The 20163-nt window shown below is 42.0% G+C and overlaps 1 protein-coding gene across 1 annotated transcript in view; it reads right to left on the bottom strand.

The window, feature by feature from the left end:
- Window positions 1-20163, bottom strand: part of C1QTNF12 (C1q and TNF related 12) — a 198462-nt gene that overhangs the window by 28754 nt on the left and 149545 nt on the right. The window contains exons 3-6 of the mRNA XM_063943040.1: window positions 19580-19697; window positions 18522-18706; window positions 9305-9413; window positions 8414-8504 (exon numbers count right to left, since the gene is read on the bottom strand). Of these exons, the coding sequence (XP_063799110.1) occupies window positions 8414-8504; window positions 9305-9413; window positions 18522-18706; window positions 19580-19697 (503 nt within the window). The remainder of the gene's footprint in view (window positions 1-8413; window positions 8505-9304; window positions 9414-18521; window positions 18707-19579; window positions 19698-20163) is intronic.

The raw sequence follows: 20163 nt of genomic DNA, 5'->3' as shown, positions 1-20163 counted from the left end.
ATCTCCAACCTCTGTATTATAATTTAATACATTCTTTTCTTATGGCTTCAAATAGAGAATTGTGTATTTCCAGCTGGTTACTGGCAGATAAATGACCATGTTTAACTGAGTAAATACAGGTAACACGCTCTAATTTTAAATTTGGACTAGATACTTTTATGTATTATATTTATGATCCATTTCAATCAGGATTCAGGAGAAGACATAGCACTGAAACAGCCCTGGTGTGTGTGTTAAATGATCTTCTGATGGCAAAAGACAGAGGTGACTGTTCAATATTAATCCTTCTGGATCTCTCAGCAGCATTTGATACCGTGGACCATGGGCTTCTGATTCAGCGACTGATATATTTCTGTGGTCTGGATGGCACAGTCCTAAACTGGTTCAAATAATTTCTCACAGGCAGGTCACAGAGAGTATCATCTGGATTATACTCATCACCACCAGTGCCATTGCCATGTGGTGTCCCGCAAGGTTCTATACTATCCACCATGCTTTTTGCAGTATACATGCTCCCATTGGGCGAAATAATCAGGCGCCATGGCCTGGTCTACCTCTGCTATGCAGATGATACACAACTGTACTTGTCCTTTGCTCCGGGCACTGATAACCCAATAGCAACCCTAAATGGCTGTCTAGCTGAACTACAGAAGTGGATGAGTGCCAGTTGGCTGTGACTGAACCCGGATAAAACAGAGGTCCTTATGATACGACCGCAACATCAAAGGACAAGACTGCAGCATAGCCAACCAACTGGACTTACACTCGGGGATTCAGAATTACAGACCAGTGATCGTGTGCGGAAACTTGGCGTTGTCCTGGATGGTGGCTTGACACTTAAACATCAGATATCAGCCACGATCAAATCCTCATTCTTTCACCTGAGGAACATAGCCAGAATCAAGCACTTAATTCCCTCAGTTGATCTGCCAAAAGTCATACATGCATTTGTATCATCTCGTTTAAACTACTGTATTGCCCTCTACCTTGGTCTACCAGCAAAAGAATTGCAACGCTTACAGCTGGTGCAAAACACAGCTGCCAGGCTATTAACCAACTAGCCCCGTTCTAGCCACATAACACCCATCCTTTACTCCCTTCACTGGCTGCCTGTAAAATGGCGAATCATCTTCAAGATTGGCTTACTGAGTTTCAAAGCATTACATGACCAAGGCCCAAGGTACCTGAAACAGCTTCTGCCCCCATACTGCCCCACTTGATTACTGCGATCTGTAGATGAAGGTCTTTTAGCAGTACCTAGAATCTACCGTAATTCATCTGGGGGTCGAGCTTTTAGTCATGCGGCTCCGACTCTATGGAACTCACTTCCCCGCACAGTGCGAGAGGCCCCAACTATAGAATCCTTCAAAAGTAGACTCAAGACTTTTCTGTTTACTCAGCATTTCCATAATGTCCTTTTAGTATCTTCATGCTTCTGTATTTTATGAAAATGTACTTCATTATTTTCTGTACTATATTATGCTATGTATCTGTTAAGCGCCTTGAGTACTATTGGAGAAAGAGCGCTATATAAATAAAATAATAATAATAATAATTATTATTATTATTATTATTATTATTATTATTAATTCCAGCTGGTTACTGGCAGATAAATGACCATGTTTAACTGAGTAAATACAGGTGACACGCTCTAATTTTAAATTTGGACTAGATACTTTTATGTATTATGGCATTTTCCAGTGTGAAGGTTCATCCACTATCTTGAACATATTAAACATAATAACCCCTGAAAAAAAATCAAACAGATTAGAATAAGGTACATTCAAAATAGGTTCAGCCTGTATTAGAGACACTAGATAAAGCTACTAATCTCAAACCAAATATAATATTTTTCCATTGTACTCCAAAAGAACCATTTTTGCTTATTTTATTCTGTTTAATGCTCACATAATTATACTAAGGAATATATATTGTTAATTATTATTATTATTATTATTATTATTATTTGATCAAAGTGTACACATTGTACATACAATAAGAGTAAGATCCTTTTTCTACATTTTGCATTTCTAAGTGTATTTCTAGCTCTGCATTACAATGAAATGTTGTTTATAAAAACAACACAGATGTCTTTATAAAGGAATAACTTGAATTTAGCCTTTGTTAGATTTTTTCTTTCTAAAAAGATTCATAAAACACTTATTTGCATCTAAACCAATTTATTAATAAGACAATTCATATTTTTTCATATAAACACAGCATATCTTATTATTAAGACTTAAGAACATTTCTCACTGTCAGAATCATTCTACATTTATAATTTGCTTGCATGCCAAGCACTTATTACAGTAGGATTTTTCAGTGACATTCAGCTTCATGGGAACAAATATCCAGATTTTTGGGTCTATATTCCAGCACTTCCTTGGAACTGATAGTTATAGAGCTCTAGCATTAGTTTTATTTTTAGATATGTCTATTGATACACATTTTTATATATATTTTCATAGTAGTTGGTATAAATAAATTGATATATATATATATATATATATATATACATGTCCAACAACAGCCGGCACTCTGTATAAAAGCAGCTTCCTCCGGTGCCAGAATAAGTGAAAAGATAAGTATCCAATGAAAACGGCACTCAAAGATAATATAATGTAAAGCTGGATGTATTTAAATACATCCAGCTTTACATTATATTATCTTTGAGTGCCGTTTTCATTGGATACTTATATATATATATATATATATATATATACAGTATTTATATTATTATATATTTTTTTTGCAGACACAATATTTTTTTATTTTACAGATTTTTATTTTATATTTCTTTTTTAATTGACCCTGATTTTTCTTTGTTTTGTGTTGTCATTGGGAGATTTGAAACCTCCTTTAACAGCTGTTTCAGTAAATTGTTTTACTTAGAACCTTCCTAAGGGTATTGACTTTGCTGAATTGTTTTTCGAACAGTTATGAATATTTTTTTCTGTACAATATCCCATTGAAAGCACTTAAGTGAGAAAATAACAGCTTTTGTTCATATTTCTCATTTGACAAGATGATTTGCAAATTGATATAAATTTTTCTGCTGCTTATGGAAAATAGTTAATCGAATCAGCTACTCTAAGTCATTTAGTGTTAACTAGCTAATTTAACTTTTTATATGCCTGTATGTAATGATGGTAAATTCTAATATTACACAAACAAGATCATACAGTACATTAAAATAAAATATTTAGAAGCTAGTTTGTAAATTACAATTGATGTTAGATGTTAACACCAGTGTAGGGTGGTGTTAGGGTATCATTAAGTTGCCCGTAACGTCAAGCAGTTGACTGACACATTATGAGATTTACAACTTAATACAGAAATAATGGAAAATCTTTGGATTTTGCCTGATTCACCAGTGCTCTCTTTACTCTGAGCTTGAAAACAAAATGTTTATATTTATAGTTTAATGGGAACCTGAAAAGCTGCGATGAGAACATATTCTTCCCAGCAGCCATGCATAATTGATTTTTTCTTTATACTTTTTAGATTCCCCAGTTTGGGCCACTGTAGTCATAGTCAGGATTTAGATTGAACTTTGATTTTGTAGAACGTCTCTCAGGATCTTCCTACATAAAATGTACAAATATAGTTTTAAGGTGGCCCAACATGTGTAAATCCCATTAATGTATCTACCTTGGACCAGAACGCCCATCAAACAATCACTTCTATCCAATTTGGCCTCCCACATGTCTAGCCAAATTGGATACAGAACCATATATTTGGCAATCAGGATGAACGAACGTATCCTGACAGACATGGCTGCACTTTAGGCTCAACATCAGGTTTTCCAATAATTTTATGTTACCCATAGATGCTGTCATTCCACCTGCCTAATGGATAGTATATATGCCTAAAACTAACAGCATTACTGCTCAACATCTCTTAGGGATGTGAGAAATGTTATTTGGGATTGGTGAAACATTTTACTTGGAGACTACAGCAATCTGATCATAAGTCAATGTGCAGCACATGCGATGTGTTTTCATTAGGATTAGTGGCACTTTAATATTATTTTAATAAGTGGTGGCAAGAAAGGGGGTGGAGGGCAGTTGGCAATATGTGTCCTTAGGCAGGGCACAAGGCAATAACTAAAGGTTCTGCCAAATGGCCAGCAGATACAGCAACATTCCATTATAGGAAGATGTGAGGAGGTAGCATCTGCGGCAGGATTACTGTGGGTCTGTCACTCTGAAACTTCTCCTAAGGCAATGTAGGATAAGCCGCATATAACTGCTTCTACTGGTATAAACTCCAATTTAAAGCTACACAATGCTTTGGATCTATTGTATATGCAGAGACTGTAAACTGCCCTTTAAATTCCAGCCAAATGTAAATGTTGTTCCTGATATATAAAGATAAAACAGGTCAGTAGACATCGCTCCTCCTGCCACATGCTAACTCCCGATTAAGTTGAAACAGTTACAATGGTTTCCAGTAGTCTTTCCACATCTCTCACCGTGTCTTTTTTTCAAGATTTTTTCCCTTTTACATTCAGTATTACTTTCATATTTTTATGATATATTCTAATTACTATATATATATATATATATATATATATATATATATATATATATATGTTAACTTTGGTGCAGATTTTAGGTATCAATACTCAGAGACATTTCTAAGAGGCTATCTCTACGTCTCTAGATGTATTGTTCACACAATTATTTTTTAGTGTTTGTTATGCAGCGTACTTTCAGAAACTACTGGCACCAGCAAGGGATGTTTTGTGAAGGTGTTCGGCACTGTTCCAGTTCCTTGACAATTCCTTCTCTCTTGAGACATTATATCAGTTAGGTCCTTCATAACAATAAAAAGACAGTTTACTGGAAAGTGATGCAGGGGAACAAACTCTGCTGGGAAATAGCAAGTGCCAGGCGGGTGGGCAGAAGAGGACGCGAATGGAACATTGTTAGGGCATGAGATCACACTGACGACAGCAGGGCTAAAGCGGTACAAGTGCAAAACCTGATTTTGACTTGGCATACCATGGAACAGGAGGAGGGGCAGGACCTGAGGGGGTGATTTGGGGAAGGTGAATATGGTGATATGTTGAAAAGACATTTGGCACTTGCTCATATTATTCATTTTTTAGACTTTCCTGTAAACTCACTTTTCTATAATTATTCTGAGCTTTTATTATATGTTACAGTTATATGAATTCAAATAGAAACTTGCTGTATTGGACATTAACACATTCTGTGCAGGAAGGGAAAACAAAGGGCTTAAGCAGATGTCCATTCTAGATGATCTAGAACGAGAACGTTAATTGAGGATATTTTTTAAGAAATGACTGAAAGAGTGCCAACATTTCTATGAAAACTATTCCGCAACAAAACACAATTGAAGTGAGAACTTCCAAGATTTCCAAATCGCACTCTCTGGATCATTGTGGGATGACATTTGTTGTGCAGACGAAACTGCCCAACACTTTATAAATAACAATGCACAATCAAATGCCTTCTACATGCTCCATAGGAAGCATATCAACGTAGGACACAAATTGTAGAACAAAATCACTTAATAAAAGTTAGAGATGAGTCAATTAATATTCCAAAAACACGTATGTCAAAATAGTACAGTCAATAAGAAAGTTCCTTGCCAACAATATAAACACTAGCTCTTGAGTTATCATCATCATAAATCTGCCTCTACTATTTTAAAGAGTTTTATGTTGAAAACTTTATGTTATGGGGTTTTAACCTGCTAAACTAATTTAATTTAAATAATAAGCTGTCAGACATTATGTTAACTTACTTACAAGCACAATTATTTTCTAGAACAGAATAACAATACAACCTGAATTAGAGTTACATGCAAGTCGCTCGCAATTGTGGTCACATTTCAGGCATGTAAACAAATGTAGATATTTGGATGCCCTATCTATTTAGTTTAGTCCAAGGACTGTCTATAATGTTTGTGTTTTACGTTTTATTCTATTTAAGATAATACAAGTTATGAATATTATATGTACATCATCACTGTCTAAGTTTTATATCATTGCATATTCAAAAATCTATATGTTCTACTACAGTGTGTAATTATATACAGCGGCAAATCCTACTTCTATTCTAGGGGGGCTCTGCTGGTCTGGTGATAACCAGACAGTACCTGAAACAGCACACAAAAAATAAAATTTTCCACAGATGGCAGGATCTAAAACCCTTATCTCCCCCGCGTTCATTCAAATAATATTAAGAGCCTCTCATTTCATGTGGTAGGTTGTCTAGTTTATAAAACGGAAAGCCTTATTGGGCTACAGTATTCTTCCTACACATAGGAAGCAGCTAAATCAAGACAGTGAAATCTTATATGTATTATCATTTCAAGTACGTATTTTTTGTCAAAACCAACACACAGAATCCTGCTTTTTACTATTTTAGAAACATGGCTTACTGTATATGCGAAACAAGAACCACAAAGTATTTCTTTATGGTGTTTATAAGATGAGGGGAAAAAAATCACATTTGCTTTCGGTTTGCTTTCTTGAAATTTCAATAAAAAACATTTTTATGACCCTATTGGTCAAAAACTGGTGTGTTAGAATGTAATAAAAGACTAATAGTAATTTCTGAAAATAAAAAGTCTTCTGGAAAAAACAAGGTATCATTTGTGTGGGTATGGCATACGAATATCAGATATTTAGGTTGAAATGTGATGAGCACAAATGTGGGAAAAAATTACCTCAGCACAATTGTGAGACAATCCTCAGCAGTGAAGGAGCTAAAAGGATTGGATCTAATTTTCAGTTCACTAAAACATGTTGCTTCAGGCAATGGGTCTGTTTCAGTTGCACTTATTGCCACACTATGGGGTAAATCTACTAAAATGAGAGTTTTATTAAAGATGGGATGTTGCCCATAGCAACCAATCGGAGTTTACGTCTCATTTATATAGCACCTTTTAGAAGATAATACCTGGAATCTGATTGGTTGCTATGGGTAACATCCCATCTTAACTAGAACTCCCATCTTAGTAAATTTACCTCAATGTGTTTGGAAATAAATGCAAATATCCGCCTGTATTCATAGTTGAGCACATCATTGCTCCATCTCCATGCATCTGCTTGTGAAAGTACAATCAGCATTTGCACCAGCCATATAAGTGGTGCAATAGATCCATCCAGAGTTGGATCTCTGAATAACCTGCCTGCGCACCCACAACATGCAAACGGTTCACTTATCCTACTTATCCTATCTATTACCCATGGACGTAACTATAAATGGGTGCAAGGGGTGCCATTGCTATGTGTCCCAGTGGCTTAGGGGGGCCTGCACCCAGGTTATAAAGCTGCAAACCAATTTCCCAGATTTGTTTTTTAAGCAATTGAGTCTGATCCATTGCCCAACTTTTCAGTGAGAGGAGTGTGTAGTGGATGTTAGAATGGAAAGGGGGCACTGTAAAGTGGCACAAAATTAACTGGGGGACAATGTAATGTGTCAAAATTTGATCTGCTCATTGTAATGTATAGGGCCCTATAATGTTACATAATAAGAACTGGGGCACTTTAATGTGACACAGTATGAAATGCAGGCACTATAGTGTGGCATAGTAAGAACAGGGGACAATGTAATGTGGAATAATATGAATTAGGGATACTGTATGTCATAATGCAATGGTTCTCAAACTGTGTGCCGTAGCACCCTGGGTTGCCTTGGGTTGGTGGTCCAGGACCAATTCAAATTGTTCTGGTTACGCCCCTGCTGTTACTACCCAGTTACGTCAACTAAGCAGTACGGATGGTGTAATGGTTAGCATTACTGCCTCACAACACTGAGGTCATGGGTTCGATTCCCACCATGGCCCTAACTGTGTGGAGTTTGTATATTCTCCCCGGACTTGCGTGGGTTTCCTCCGGGTACTCCGGTTTTCCTCCCACAATCCAAAAATATATACTGGTAGGTCAATTGGATCCCAACAAAACAAAATTAACCCTAGTATAAATGTGTGCGTGTACATGTGGTAGGAAATATTGATTGTAAGCTCCACTGGGGCAGGGACCGATGTGAATGGGCAAATATTCTCTGTAAAGGGCTGCGGAATATGTGTGCGCTATATAAATAACTGGTAATAAATAAATAAATAATGTAGAGACGCATCTGAGATGCATGCAACTCATCCGTGGTTGCTCAAAGTTACAGATACAGGCACCAATGCATGAGCAGTTGCTAAAATCCTAACCCTATATCATATATGTCAACATTATAGGTGCAATCCTGTTTCCAGAGTTCAGTCTCTAGAATCCATATCTAGTGCTCACTCTTCTTCAGTAACATACATATGTGCATGTTGTGCATGATGGTGCGAAATGAGTTTTAAACATTAAAAAGAATGAATGAAAAGCTCAGTGCCTGAACAATCGTAAGTTATATTATGTCTGGCCATTTATACTTACGTGTATCCGTGACACAGTGACTCAATGCATATCAGGACTCTCACATTGTCACGTGGACGCAACTGCCCCTTGGTCTTCATCTCACTATGATCTACAAACAACAGTGAACAATATAAGTGATAGAAACAAGGGTTTATACTTACAATAGAGAACAAAGCAAGTTTTACTCAGGAAACATCCAACACTGGTTATGTACTTTCAGAATCTGTAAAATGTCATTGAGATAAACATCTTCCAAAGGTCCAAAAGTGAACATAGTTGTTATGTAGCAACGTTGTTGTTATGTAGCTAAACATTCCCTTATGACAAAGCATGCCTGGCAACTGCTTTATCAATTTGTTTACAATCTCATTTTATTTTTCCCCCATAAAGTTGCATTATACAGTATAAAGGGAATCCAGGAAATTAATACTAATCGGTATTTTATGGGTCAGGGAGGATTTTTTTATTTTATTTTAAGATAAATTGGCAGCTGTCTTGCTGGTGTTTTATGTTACCTTCATCCATGTGAACACAACAAGTTAATAAAAGAAAAGGTTGAACTGGAGGGAATTTTATCTTTTTCTGACCATGTGTTACTATGCAGCAGGAAAATGCATTATTTATTATTCAGTTGTGCATTATAAAGTATTTTTCGTTAGTTACTTCATGGCTGACTTCAAGTTAAAAATATTATATTATAAAACTAGATAATGATATCAAAATATGAGGAATAGTTACTTTATATTTGAAAAAATTAAATATTTTGAGGAAAAAACTAAAACGCATGGGGTGTGGATGGCTATGTTTTGGCTGTGACCCAAATTTAATATGAGCATCAAAAGATACAATAGCTATCAATCTCACCATTTATGCTTTAAATGTAAAGTGCAAACTATGTAGCTTACCCACCTATATGAATATGGGCAGAAAACTGGTAGATCCCAGGAATGGTAGCCGTAAATCGGCCCGTTGTCAGATTCATCCCTGAGCCCCGAAGGAAGGAACCTTTAGCTGTTGGCTGAAATTGAAGCAGAACAGCACATCGTTTAGTCTTGCAAAGGGGGAGAAACTTAATTTCTGTTATATCAGTAGGAATTTTCTCTTTGGGTGTAAAACTTTAGGACCTTCAACTCTCAACAGAGAAAGTGTCAGAACATTTTTCTATTCGAAAAGTAGAGAGAGATGACAATGAGGTCAGGTGTACAACCCTATTGGAATTCATTAGAAATATTTACAGACAGGGTAAGTTTTATTTACATGCGTTAAAGTTGCACGGAAAACTCCCCATTGATACAACATAGACAACATGTAATTTGTATAGACAGTAAAAGTACCAGACATAATATTTAAACTTTTAAAACCAAATCAGTAATTTGACATATGTGACTTTTAGCCTTACAATAACCACAACTGCATATACTACAAAATAATATAATATCGGAGATTGTACCAAAACTGCTCCTACCATACAACCCAACAATCATAAATAGATAGATGTGTGTGGTGAGCACTTTTTGTGTTTTGTGTTATGGTTTTGGTTCTGGTTCCATGCTCGTGTTTTGGATCTGGATTGGTTTTGCCAAAACCACCCTTTCGTGTTTTGGTTTTGGATGATTTTTGAAAAAAACAAAAACAGCTAAAATCACATAATTTGGGGGTAATTTTGATCCTACGGTATTATTAACCTCAATAACATTCATGTCCACTCATGTCCACTAATTTCCAGTCTATTCTAAACACCTCATACCTCACAATATTGTTTTTAGGCCAAAAGGCTGCACCGAGGTGGCTAGATGACTAAGCTAAGCGACACAAGAGTGCGGCACAAACACCTGGCCCATCTAGGAGTGGCACTGCAATGGCAGACAGGATAGCACTTAAAAAAACTAGCCCCAAACAGCACATCATGCAAAGAAGAAAAAGAGGTGCAATGAGGTAGCTGTATGACTAAGCTAAGAGACACAAGTGTGCGGCACAAACAACATGGGACGTGCTGGATTTTGCCCAGATGTAATACATGCACAATATTGGTGGCACAGGAGAGCGTACCCCTAAACCACACACACACATGGCAAAGCCTGTAAAATTAATTTGGATAATAATAACCCTTTTATTTGGAGCTATTATAATAATATTCAGCACAGGCGAGCGTACCCCTACACCACACAGCGCAAACCCTTTAAAAATTATTTGGATAATAATATATGTAATGTATATAACCCTTTTATTTGGAGTAAATAATATACAGCACAGGACACCACCACTGGACTTATGGCAGCACAAGACACTGAACTGATGCAGCATAAGACAGCACCACTGGAATGGACTTATACGGCAGTACCCCTGGACTTATACGGCAGTACCCCTGGAGTTGTATGGCAGTGTTAGACAGGATGGCACTTTAAAAAACTAGTCCCCAAACAGCACATGATGCAAAGAAGAAAAAGAGGTGCAAGATGGAATTGTCCTTGGAGAGGTGCAAGATGGAATTGTCCTTGGGCCCTCCCACCCACCCTTATGTTGTATAAACAGGACATGCACACTTTAACAAACCAATAATTTCAGCGACAGGGTCTGCCACATGACTGTGGCTGAAATGACTGGTTTGTTTGGGCCCCCACCAAAAAAGAAGCAATCAATCTCTTCTTGCACAAACTGGCTCTACAGAGGCAAGATGTTGACCTCATCCTCATCCTCCGATTCCTCACCCCTTTCAGTGTATACATCCACGGCTTCTATGGACTGCATAGGTTGCAGCCCATAGAAGCCATCTAGGGCTGATGAGGCAGGGAGCAGCTTCCTACAGAAAGGCAGCTCTCTGCTTATTGCAGCCCGGTCTGGCAGCCCTGGAGGGAGGAAACACCTCCCAATGGGACTGCCTGTAGTATCTGTGACTGGCAGGTAGGACCAATAGGAAGTCACTGCCAGTCACAGTGAAGTCAGCGCAGTCTCACGGACTCACTGTCAGTGAGCTGGGTGGTGGACTTTACCTGGGGGGCTGCAGTCCTGCAGCTCATAGGTAAAAACTGCCACTGCTACAGTGTGCTTAACATATTTATGGTGCTGATAATAAGAATTTACTTACCGATAATTCTATTTCTCATAGTCCGTAGTGGATGCTGGGAACTCCGAAAGGACCATGGGGAATAGCGGCTCCGCAGGAGACTGGGCACAAAAGTAAAAGCTTTAGGACTACCTGTTGTGCACTGGCTCCTCCCCCTATGACCCTCCTCCAAGCCTCAGTTAGGATACTGTGCCCGGACGAGCGTACACAATAAGGAAGGATTTTGAATCCCGGGTAAGACTCATACCAGCCACACCAATCACACCGTACAACTTGTGATCTGAACCCAGTTAACAGCATGATAACAGAGGAGCCTCTGAAAAGATGGCTCACAACAATAATAACCCGATTTTTGTAACTATGTACAAGTATTGCAGACAATCCACACTTGGGATGGGCGCCCAGCATCCACTACGGACTATGAGAAATAAAATTATCGGTAAGTAAATTCTTATTTTCTCTGACGTCCTAGTGGATGCTGGGAACTCCGAAAGGACCATGGGGATTATACCAAAGCTCCCAAACGGGCGGGAGAGTGCGGATGACTCTGCAGCACCGAATGAGAGAACTCCAGGTCCTCCTCAGTCAGGGTATCAAATTTGTAGAATTTAGCAAACGTGTTTGCCCCTGACCAAGTAGCTGCTCGGCAAAGTTGTAAAGCCGAGACCCCTCGGGCAGCCGCCCAAGATGAGCCCACTTTCCTTGTGGAATGGGCTTTTACAGATTTTGGCTGTGGCAGGCCTGCCACAGAATGTGCAAGCTGAATTGTACTACAAATCCAACGAGCAATAGTCTGCTTAGAAGCAGGAGCACCCAGCTTGTTGGGTGCATACAGGATAAACAGCGAGTCAGATTTTCTGACTCCAGCCGTCCTGGAAACATATATTTTCAGGGCCCTGACTACGTCCAGCAACTTGGAATCCTCCAAGTCCCTAGTAGCCGCAGGTACCACAATAGGCTGGTTTAAGTGAAACGCTGAAACCACCTTAGGGAGAAATTGAGGACGAGTCCTCAATTCTGCCCTGTCCGTATGAAAAATTAGGTAAGGGCTTTTATAGGATAAAGCCGCCAATTCTGAGACACGCCTGGCTGAAGCCAGGGCTAACAGCATTACCACTTTCCATGTGAGATATTTTAAGTCCACAGTGGTGAGTGGTTCAAACCAATGTGATTTTAGGAACCCCAAAACTACATTGAGATCCCAAGGTGCCACTGGAGGCACAAAAGGAGGCTGTATATGCAGTACCCCCTTGACAAACGTCTGAACTTCCGGAACTGAAGCTAGTTCTTTCTGGAAGAAAATCGACAGGGCCGAAATTTGAACCTTAATGGACCCTAATTTTAGGCCCATAGACAGTCCTGTTTGCAGGAAATGCAGGAAACGACCCAGTTGAAATTCCTCTGTAGGGGCCTTCCTGGCCTCACAACATGCAACATATTTACGCCAAATACGGTGATAATGTTGCACAGTTACATCCTTCCTGGCTTTGATCAGGGTAGGGATGACTTCATCCGGAATACCTTTTTCCTTCAGGATCCGGCGTTCAACCGCCATGCCGTCAAACGCAGCCGCGGTAAGTCTTGGAACAGACAGGGTCCCTGCTGGAGCAGGTCCTTTCTTAGAGGTAGAGGCCACGGGTCCTCCGTGAGCATCTCTTGAAGTTCCGGGTACCAAGTCCTTCTTGGCCAATCCGGAGCCACGAGTATAGTTCTTACTCCTCTCCTTCTTATGATTCTCAGTACCTTGGGTATGAGAGGCAGAGGAGGGAACACATACACTGACTGGTACACCCACGGTGTTACCAGAGCGTCCACAGCTATTGCCTGAGGGTCCCTTGACCTGGCGCAATATCTGTCTAGTTTTTTGTTGAGGCGGGACGCCATCATGTCCACCTTTGGTTTTTCCCAACGGTTCACAATCATGTGGAAGACTTCTGGGTGAAGTCCCCACTCCCCCGGGTGTAGGTCGTGTCTGCTGAGGAAGTCTGCTTCCCAGTTGTCCACTCCCGGAATGAACACTGCTGACAGTGCTATCACATGATTTTCCGCCCAGCGAAGAATCCTTGCAACTTCCGTCATTGCCCTCCTGCTTCTTGTGCCGCCCTGTCTGTGTTAGGCGCCGGGGTCCGCTCGTCGGTGCGGCCCGGCGCCTAGCAACCAGGGACGCCGTGCGCGTACAGCCGCCGGCTCCCTGGCAACGCTAGACGCCGGGCGCACGGAGCCGCACGGACCCTAGCAACGGGGACGCCACTGGCGGACCGCGTTCCCCGTTGCTGGGTCCATTTAAATTAGTAAGGGCACCTGTTTCCTGGCCGTGCAGCAAGGCAGCTGCCAGGCATTCATGCAATCAGCACTGGCAGCAGTTGATTGGAGGGCTTCGGTTTATATGCTCGTGCAGTGCCTCACACAGACGCCGGTAATAGCTTCCTGCATGCTGTATCTGTTTGCTGAGAGTGTTTCCAGTCCTGCTGTATCCGGTCGTTCCTGTCCTCAGTTGTCCTGCACTCGGAAGTCGTCATCTGTTCCTAGAGTCCTGACTGAGCACCGTTAAACATCCAGTGGTGTTCGTGAGTCGCGGCGTAGCCGTGTGTTGCGGCTTGGCCGCTTTATTACTTATTATTTATTATTTGTGTTTCGGAGCTTTTGCGGAGGATTCCGCTCCCACAGATCCACTCTGGTATCCAGCGGTGCTGGGTAGGAGTAATGGACTAGTGGATTTTGGTTGTCCTTTTATCTGGCGGTTTTTCCGCGCATACTTCAAGTTTGGTTAGTTAGCTTGTTGCCCTTGGCCTGTTGTAGTCAGAGGTCCTCTTGTCATCATCCTGCCTCGGATTTCCCTTTGTCTCTCACTAAGACCGGGGGGCACCGGAGTTGGGCAGACATAATCCGCCTTTCAAACGTGGCTGCCAGGGGCTCAAGAAACCAAGGTCTCGCAAGGGATTTCCGATAGCACTGGTGAGACAATAGAGTTAGGGCGCCAGGGGCAACTAGTCTTTCCTGCTCCCGTAACCAGCATTCCCTTCCAGTACTCTGGCCATTGTCATAAGATCTCCTCCGGTCAGGAGTACTGGAATCATAACAGTCTGTTTACGTGGGCGACTGCCGTGATGTTGTCCGACAGGATCAACACCGGCTGACCCTGAAGCAGAGGCCTTGCTTGACTTAGGGCATTGTAAATGGCCCTTAGTTCCAGGATATTTATGTGAAATGACGTTTCCATGCTTGACCACAAGCCCTGGAAATTTCTACCCTGTGTGACTGCTCCCCAGCCTCTCAGGCTGGCATCCGTGGTCACCAGGACCCAGTCCTGAATGCCGAATCTGCGGCCCTCTAGAAGATGAGCACTCTGCAACCACCACAGGAGAGACACCCTTGTCCTTGGAGACAGGGTTATCCATTGATGCATCTGAAGATGCGATCCGGACCATTTGTCCAGCTGATCCCACTGAAAAGTTCTTGCGTGGAATCTGCCGAATGGAATCGCTTCGTAAGAAGCCACCATTTTTCCCAGGACCCTTGTGCATTGATGCACTGACACTTGGCCTGGTTTTAGGAGGTTCCTGACTAGCTCGGATAACTCCCTGGCTTTCTCCTCCGGGAGAAACACCTTTTTCTGGACTGTGTCCAGAATCATCCCTAGGAACAGCAGACGTGTCGTCGGAATCAGCTGCGATTTTGGAATATTTAGAATCCACCCGTGCTGTCGTAGTACTACTTGAGATAGTGCTACTCCGACCTCTAACTGTTCCCTGGACCTTGCCCTTATCAGGAGATCGTCCAAGTAAGGGATAATTAAGACGCCTTTTCTTTGAAGAAGAATCATCATTTCGGCCATTACCTTGGTAAAGACCCGGGGTGCCGTGGACAATCCAAACGGCAGCGTCTGAAACTGATAATGACAGTTCTGTACCACAAACCTGAGGTACCCTTGGTGAGAAGGGCAAATTGGGACATGGAGGTAAGCATCCTTGATGTCCAGAGACACCATATAGTCCCCTTCTTCCAGGTTCGCTATCACTGCTCTGAGTGACTCCATCTTGAATTTGAACCTTTGTATGTAAGTGTTCAAGGATTTCAGATTTAAAATAGGTCTCACCAGCCGTCCGGCTTCGGTACCACAAACAGCGTGGAATAATACCCCTTTCCCTGTTGTAGGAGGGGTACCTTGATTATCACCTGCTGGGAATACAGCTTGTGAATGGCTTCCAATACCGCCTCCCTGTCGGAGGGAGACGTTGGTAAAGCAGACTTCAGGAACCGGCGAGGGGGAGACGTCTCGAATTCCAATTTGTATCCCTGAGATACTACCTGCAGGATCCAGGGGTCCACTTGCGAGTGAGCCCACTGCACGCTGAAATTCTTGAGACGGGCCCCCACCGTGCCTGAGTCCGCTTGTAAGGCCCCAGCGTCATGCTGAGGACTTGGCAGAAGCGGGGGAGGGCTTCTGTTCCTGGGAAGAGGCTGCCTGCTGCAGTCTTTTTCCCCTTCCTCTGCCCCGGGGCAGATATGAGTGGCCTTTAGCCAACTTGCCCTTATGGGGACGAAAGGACTGAGCCTGAAAAGACGGTGTCTTTTTCTGCTGAGAGGTGACCTGGGGTAAAAAGGTGGATTTCCCAGCCGTTGCCGTGGCCACCAGGTCCGATAGGCCGACCCCAAATAACTCCTCCCCTTTATACGGCAATACTTCCATATGCCATTTGGAATCCGCATCACCTGACCACTGTCGCGTCCATAACCCTCTTCTGGCAGAAATGGACAGCGCACTTACTCTTGATGCCAGAGTGCAAATATCCCTTTGTGCATCTCGCATATATAGAAATGCATCCTTTAAATGCTCTATAGTCAATAATATACTGTCCCTGTCCAGGGTATCAATATTTTCAGTCAGGGAATCCGACCAAGCCACCCCAGCACTGCACATCCAGGCTGAGGCGATTGCTGGTCGCAGTATAATACCAGTATGTGTGTATATACTTTTAAGGATATTTTCCAGCTTCCTATCAGCTGGTTCCTTGAGGGCGGCCGTATCAGGAGACGGTAACGCCACTTGTTTTGATAAGCGTGTGAGCGCCTTATCTACCCTAGGGGGTGTTTCCCAACGCGCCCTAACCTCTGGCGGGAAAAGGTATAATGCCAATAATTTTTTAGAAATTAGCAGTTTTTTATCGGGGGAAACCCACGCTTCATCACACACCTCATTTAATTCATCTGATTCAGGAAAAACTACGGGTAGTTTTTTCACACCCCACATAATACCCTTTTTTGTGGTACTTGTAGTATCAGAAATGTTCAAAACCTCCTTCATTGCCGTGATCATGTAACGTGTGGCCCTACTGGAAAATACGTTTGTTTCCTCACCGTCGACACTGGAGTCAGTGTCCGTGTCTGGGTCTGTGTCGACCATCTGAGGTAACGGGCGCTTTAGAGCCCCCGACGGTGTTTGAGACGCCTGTACAGGTAAAAACTGATTTGCCGGCTGTCTCATGTCGTCAACAGTGTTTTGTAAAGTGCTGACGCTATCACGTAATTCCTTCCATAAGACCATCCAGTCAGGTGTCGACTCCCTAGGGGGTGACATCACTATTACAGGCAATTGCTCCGCCTCCATACCATTTTCCTCCTCATACATGTCGACACAACGTACCGACACACAGCACACACACAGGGAATGCTCTGATAGAGGACAGGACCCCACTAGCCCTTTGGGGAGACAGAGGGAGAGTTTGCCAGCACACACCAGAGCGCTATATATATACAGGGATAACCTTATATAAGTGTTTTTCCCTTATATAGCTGCTGTATTGATTTATCTGCCAAATTAGTGCCCCCCCTCTCTTGTTTTACCCTGTTTCTGTAGTGCAGGACTGCAGGGGAGAGTCAGGGAGCTTCCCTCCAACGGAGCTGTGAGGGAAAATGGCGCCAGTGTGCTGAGGAGATAGGCTCCGCCCCCTTCTTGGCGGCCTTTCTCCCGCTTTTTTAAGGAAAAACTGGCAGGGGTTAAATGCATCCATATAGCCCAGGAGCTATATGTGATGTATTTTTTGCCATCTAAGGTATTTTTATTGCGTCTCAGGGCGCCCCCCCCCAGCGCCCTGCACCCTCAGTGACCGGAGTGTGAAGTGTGCTGAGAGCAATGGCGCACAGCTGCGGTGCTGTGCGCTACCTTATTGAAGACAGGACGTCTTCTGCCGCCGATTTCCCGGACCTCTTCTGTCTTCTGGCTCTGTAAGGGGGCCGGCGGCGCGGCTCTGGGACCCATCCATGGCTGGGCCTGTGATCGTCCCTCTGGAGCTAATGTCCAGTAGCCTAAGAAGCCCAATCCACTCTGCACGCAGGTGAGTTCGCTTCTTCTCCCCTTAGTCCCTCGGTGCAGTGAACCTGTTGCCAGCAGGATTCACTGAAAATAAAAAACCTATACTTAAACTTTTTCACTAAGCAGCTCAGGAGAGCCACCTAGTGTGCACCCTTCTCGTTCGGGCACAAAAATCTAACTGAGGCTTGGAGGAGGGTCATAGGGGGAGGAGCCAGTGCACACCAGGTAGTCCTAAAGCTTTTACTTTTGTGCCCAGTCTCCTGTGGAGCCGCTATTCCCCATGGTCCTTTCGGAGTTCCCAGCATCCACTAGGACGTCAGAGAAAATATTATAGTTCTTAATAACATCGTCAGCATTTAATATTGACCATTTTATTGTTAGGGGCCACCACAAGTTAGCTGTCCTGGGGCCTCCACAAAATTTAACCAAGCCCTGCCTTTACTCAACTAGCTAAGATCACCTGAAGAGGCAAATACAGATAATTAAATAGATTAGCTTGCTTCTAATACTGCAACATAAAAAGTCTAGCGTTACTCAATGCAGCTTAGGGAATTCAGTGCCAACAATATATCTGGGCAAAGGACAACAGATTCATGTGACCACCAAATTGAACAGCACTGACATATTGAGTGGCCCATGACTTGGAAACTGCTTTGGTTACGTTATTCCAATGGTAGAGCACCTATGATAACATTTAGCGAGTATCGGGAAGCATAACGCCCTTCACTTCCTTTCTTCCTGCTTCTTACCAGCTGAAAATTCTGAAGCTCCGACAATGTCCTTTTGTCCACAATTACTGACCCTTTAAGTCGGCAATGAAAGGCTTCATCTATCCGTCTGTATGGATAGAGGTCCTTGATAGGAAGCACTAAGGGTGGAGGCTCACTTGTGTAATCAGCGGTATCTCCAGACACCAAGCGGCGCTCTGTGGCCTCTATGGAAACATGGAGGTGAAATTATAGTAAAATAAGATTATACTGAACATGAAAATAAATACAAGTTATATTTGATTTTTCAACTCATTACAGCAGTCTTATTTCTCAGTAACTAAAATGTATTGTTTGGTCTCCATTAAGTGAACAAATGATGGGGAAGAGTGGTGGAAGTATTTAGGGGAACCATTGTTTACATGGAAAAGCAAACATACAGTACATGGCAGTATATACTACTAATAAAAAGTGTGAGATTGGGAAGAACAGGACAAGGGATGTGAATGTGGCCATCATATTAATCAGCTTACTGTGCACTACCAATACTGCATGTAAGTGACTATTCTATTGTACATTGGGAGAGTCTTTGAGGAGTCAATTAAAATGCGGGTGATGCCAGCAATGTTCGAGATCTACTAACTGCGCACATATCTATATTTTATGGGAAACCTGAGACTGGGAATTTTTCTACACATCCCTTTGTGGCTTCAAACAAAAATATAAAATTTCAGGGCAAAACTGTGGCATAATCGGAGTGATTTGGTATACCGTTGCAAATTGCAATGGTACATAGTGGGCATTATCCACAGTTGAAATAACCGCTTAAAGGGAACTGTAGACAAGCTTATGTTATACATTCTATAAAATGACAGGTAGAACCCTGACGGCATTTGTGGGCAACACCTCCCCTTGTCCTCTTTAGAAGGTTCGATAAATCTCACCTTAAGTCACTGCAGCATAGCACCATGAAGGTGGCAGCTATGGTAGAACTAGCTGACCTGTAGCCCCCATCTCTGTGATGTTCTCCAGAGCATGAATATCAACAACGGACATGTGATGCTGAAATGGTGGAAATAATACCAGTTCCCTGAATTTACCTTTCAGCATCTGTCTGAACTCCTGCAGCAATACTTCATATGTAACCTCAGCTCCAGGCATTCCTGGGGGTCCTGGAGGGCCCTGTGGTCCTGGTGGGCCTGGAGGCCCAGAAAGTTTCTGAAAGAGAAAACCATGAATAGATCACAATGAGACATGCACAGTTGTGTAGACTCAGTGGGTAAAGATAACCGGTACCAATAACTCTAGCATGGTAAAGTAAAGCTTATTTACTTAGGAAATTACTCAAACATGTCTTTGACATGACAGAAATCAATATGATGACTTCGCAGTTTACCGGAGATACAGAATAATTCAATATTGTTTACATTTTAAGCATACAACTTGTATCAAAATGAATATAGGAACCCTACTAGGGAACCAACCATATGATAAAGTTACTAGAAAATAACAACACTACACTCAAAAAACTATTATAAAACATGCAGAAAGGTAAAATAAAAATGACAAATTTATTCCCATAAACTGTCACTGATAATAAATTCAAATTGGCGACAATGATGCAAATGCACAAAAGCATACAAAATAAACCTGAATAAATGAGGAATATACCATAGAATTACAC

The sequence above is a fragment of the Pseudophryne corroboree genome, chromosome 10 (genome assembly GCF_028390025.1).
Source record: "Pseudophryne corroboree isolate aPseCor3 chromosome 10, aPseCor3.hap2, whole genome shotgun sequence".
NCBI lineage: Eukaryota > Metazoa > Chordata > Amphibia > Anura > Myobatrachidae > Pseudophryne > Pseudophryne corroboree.
The sequence above is the reverse complement of the archived record's forward strand: the minus strand, read 5'-3'. Positions and strand labels throughout refer to the sequence as shown.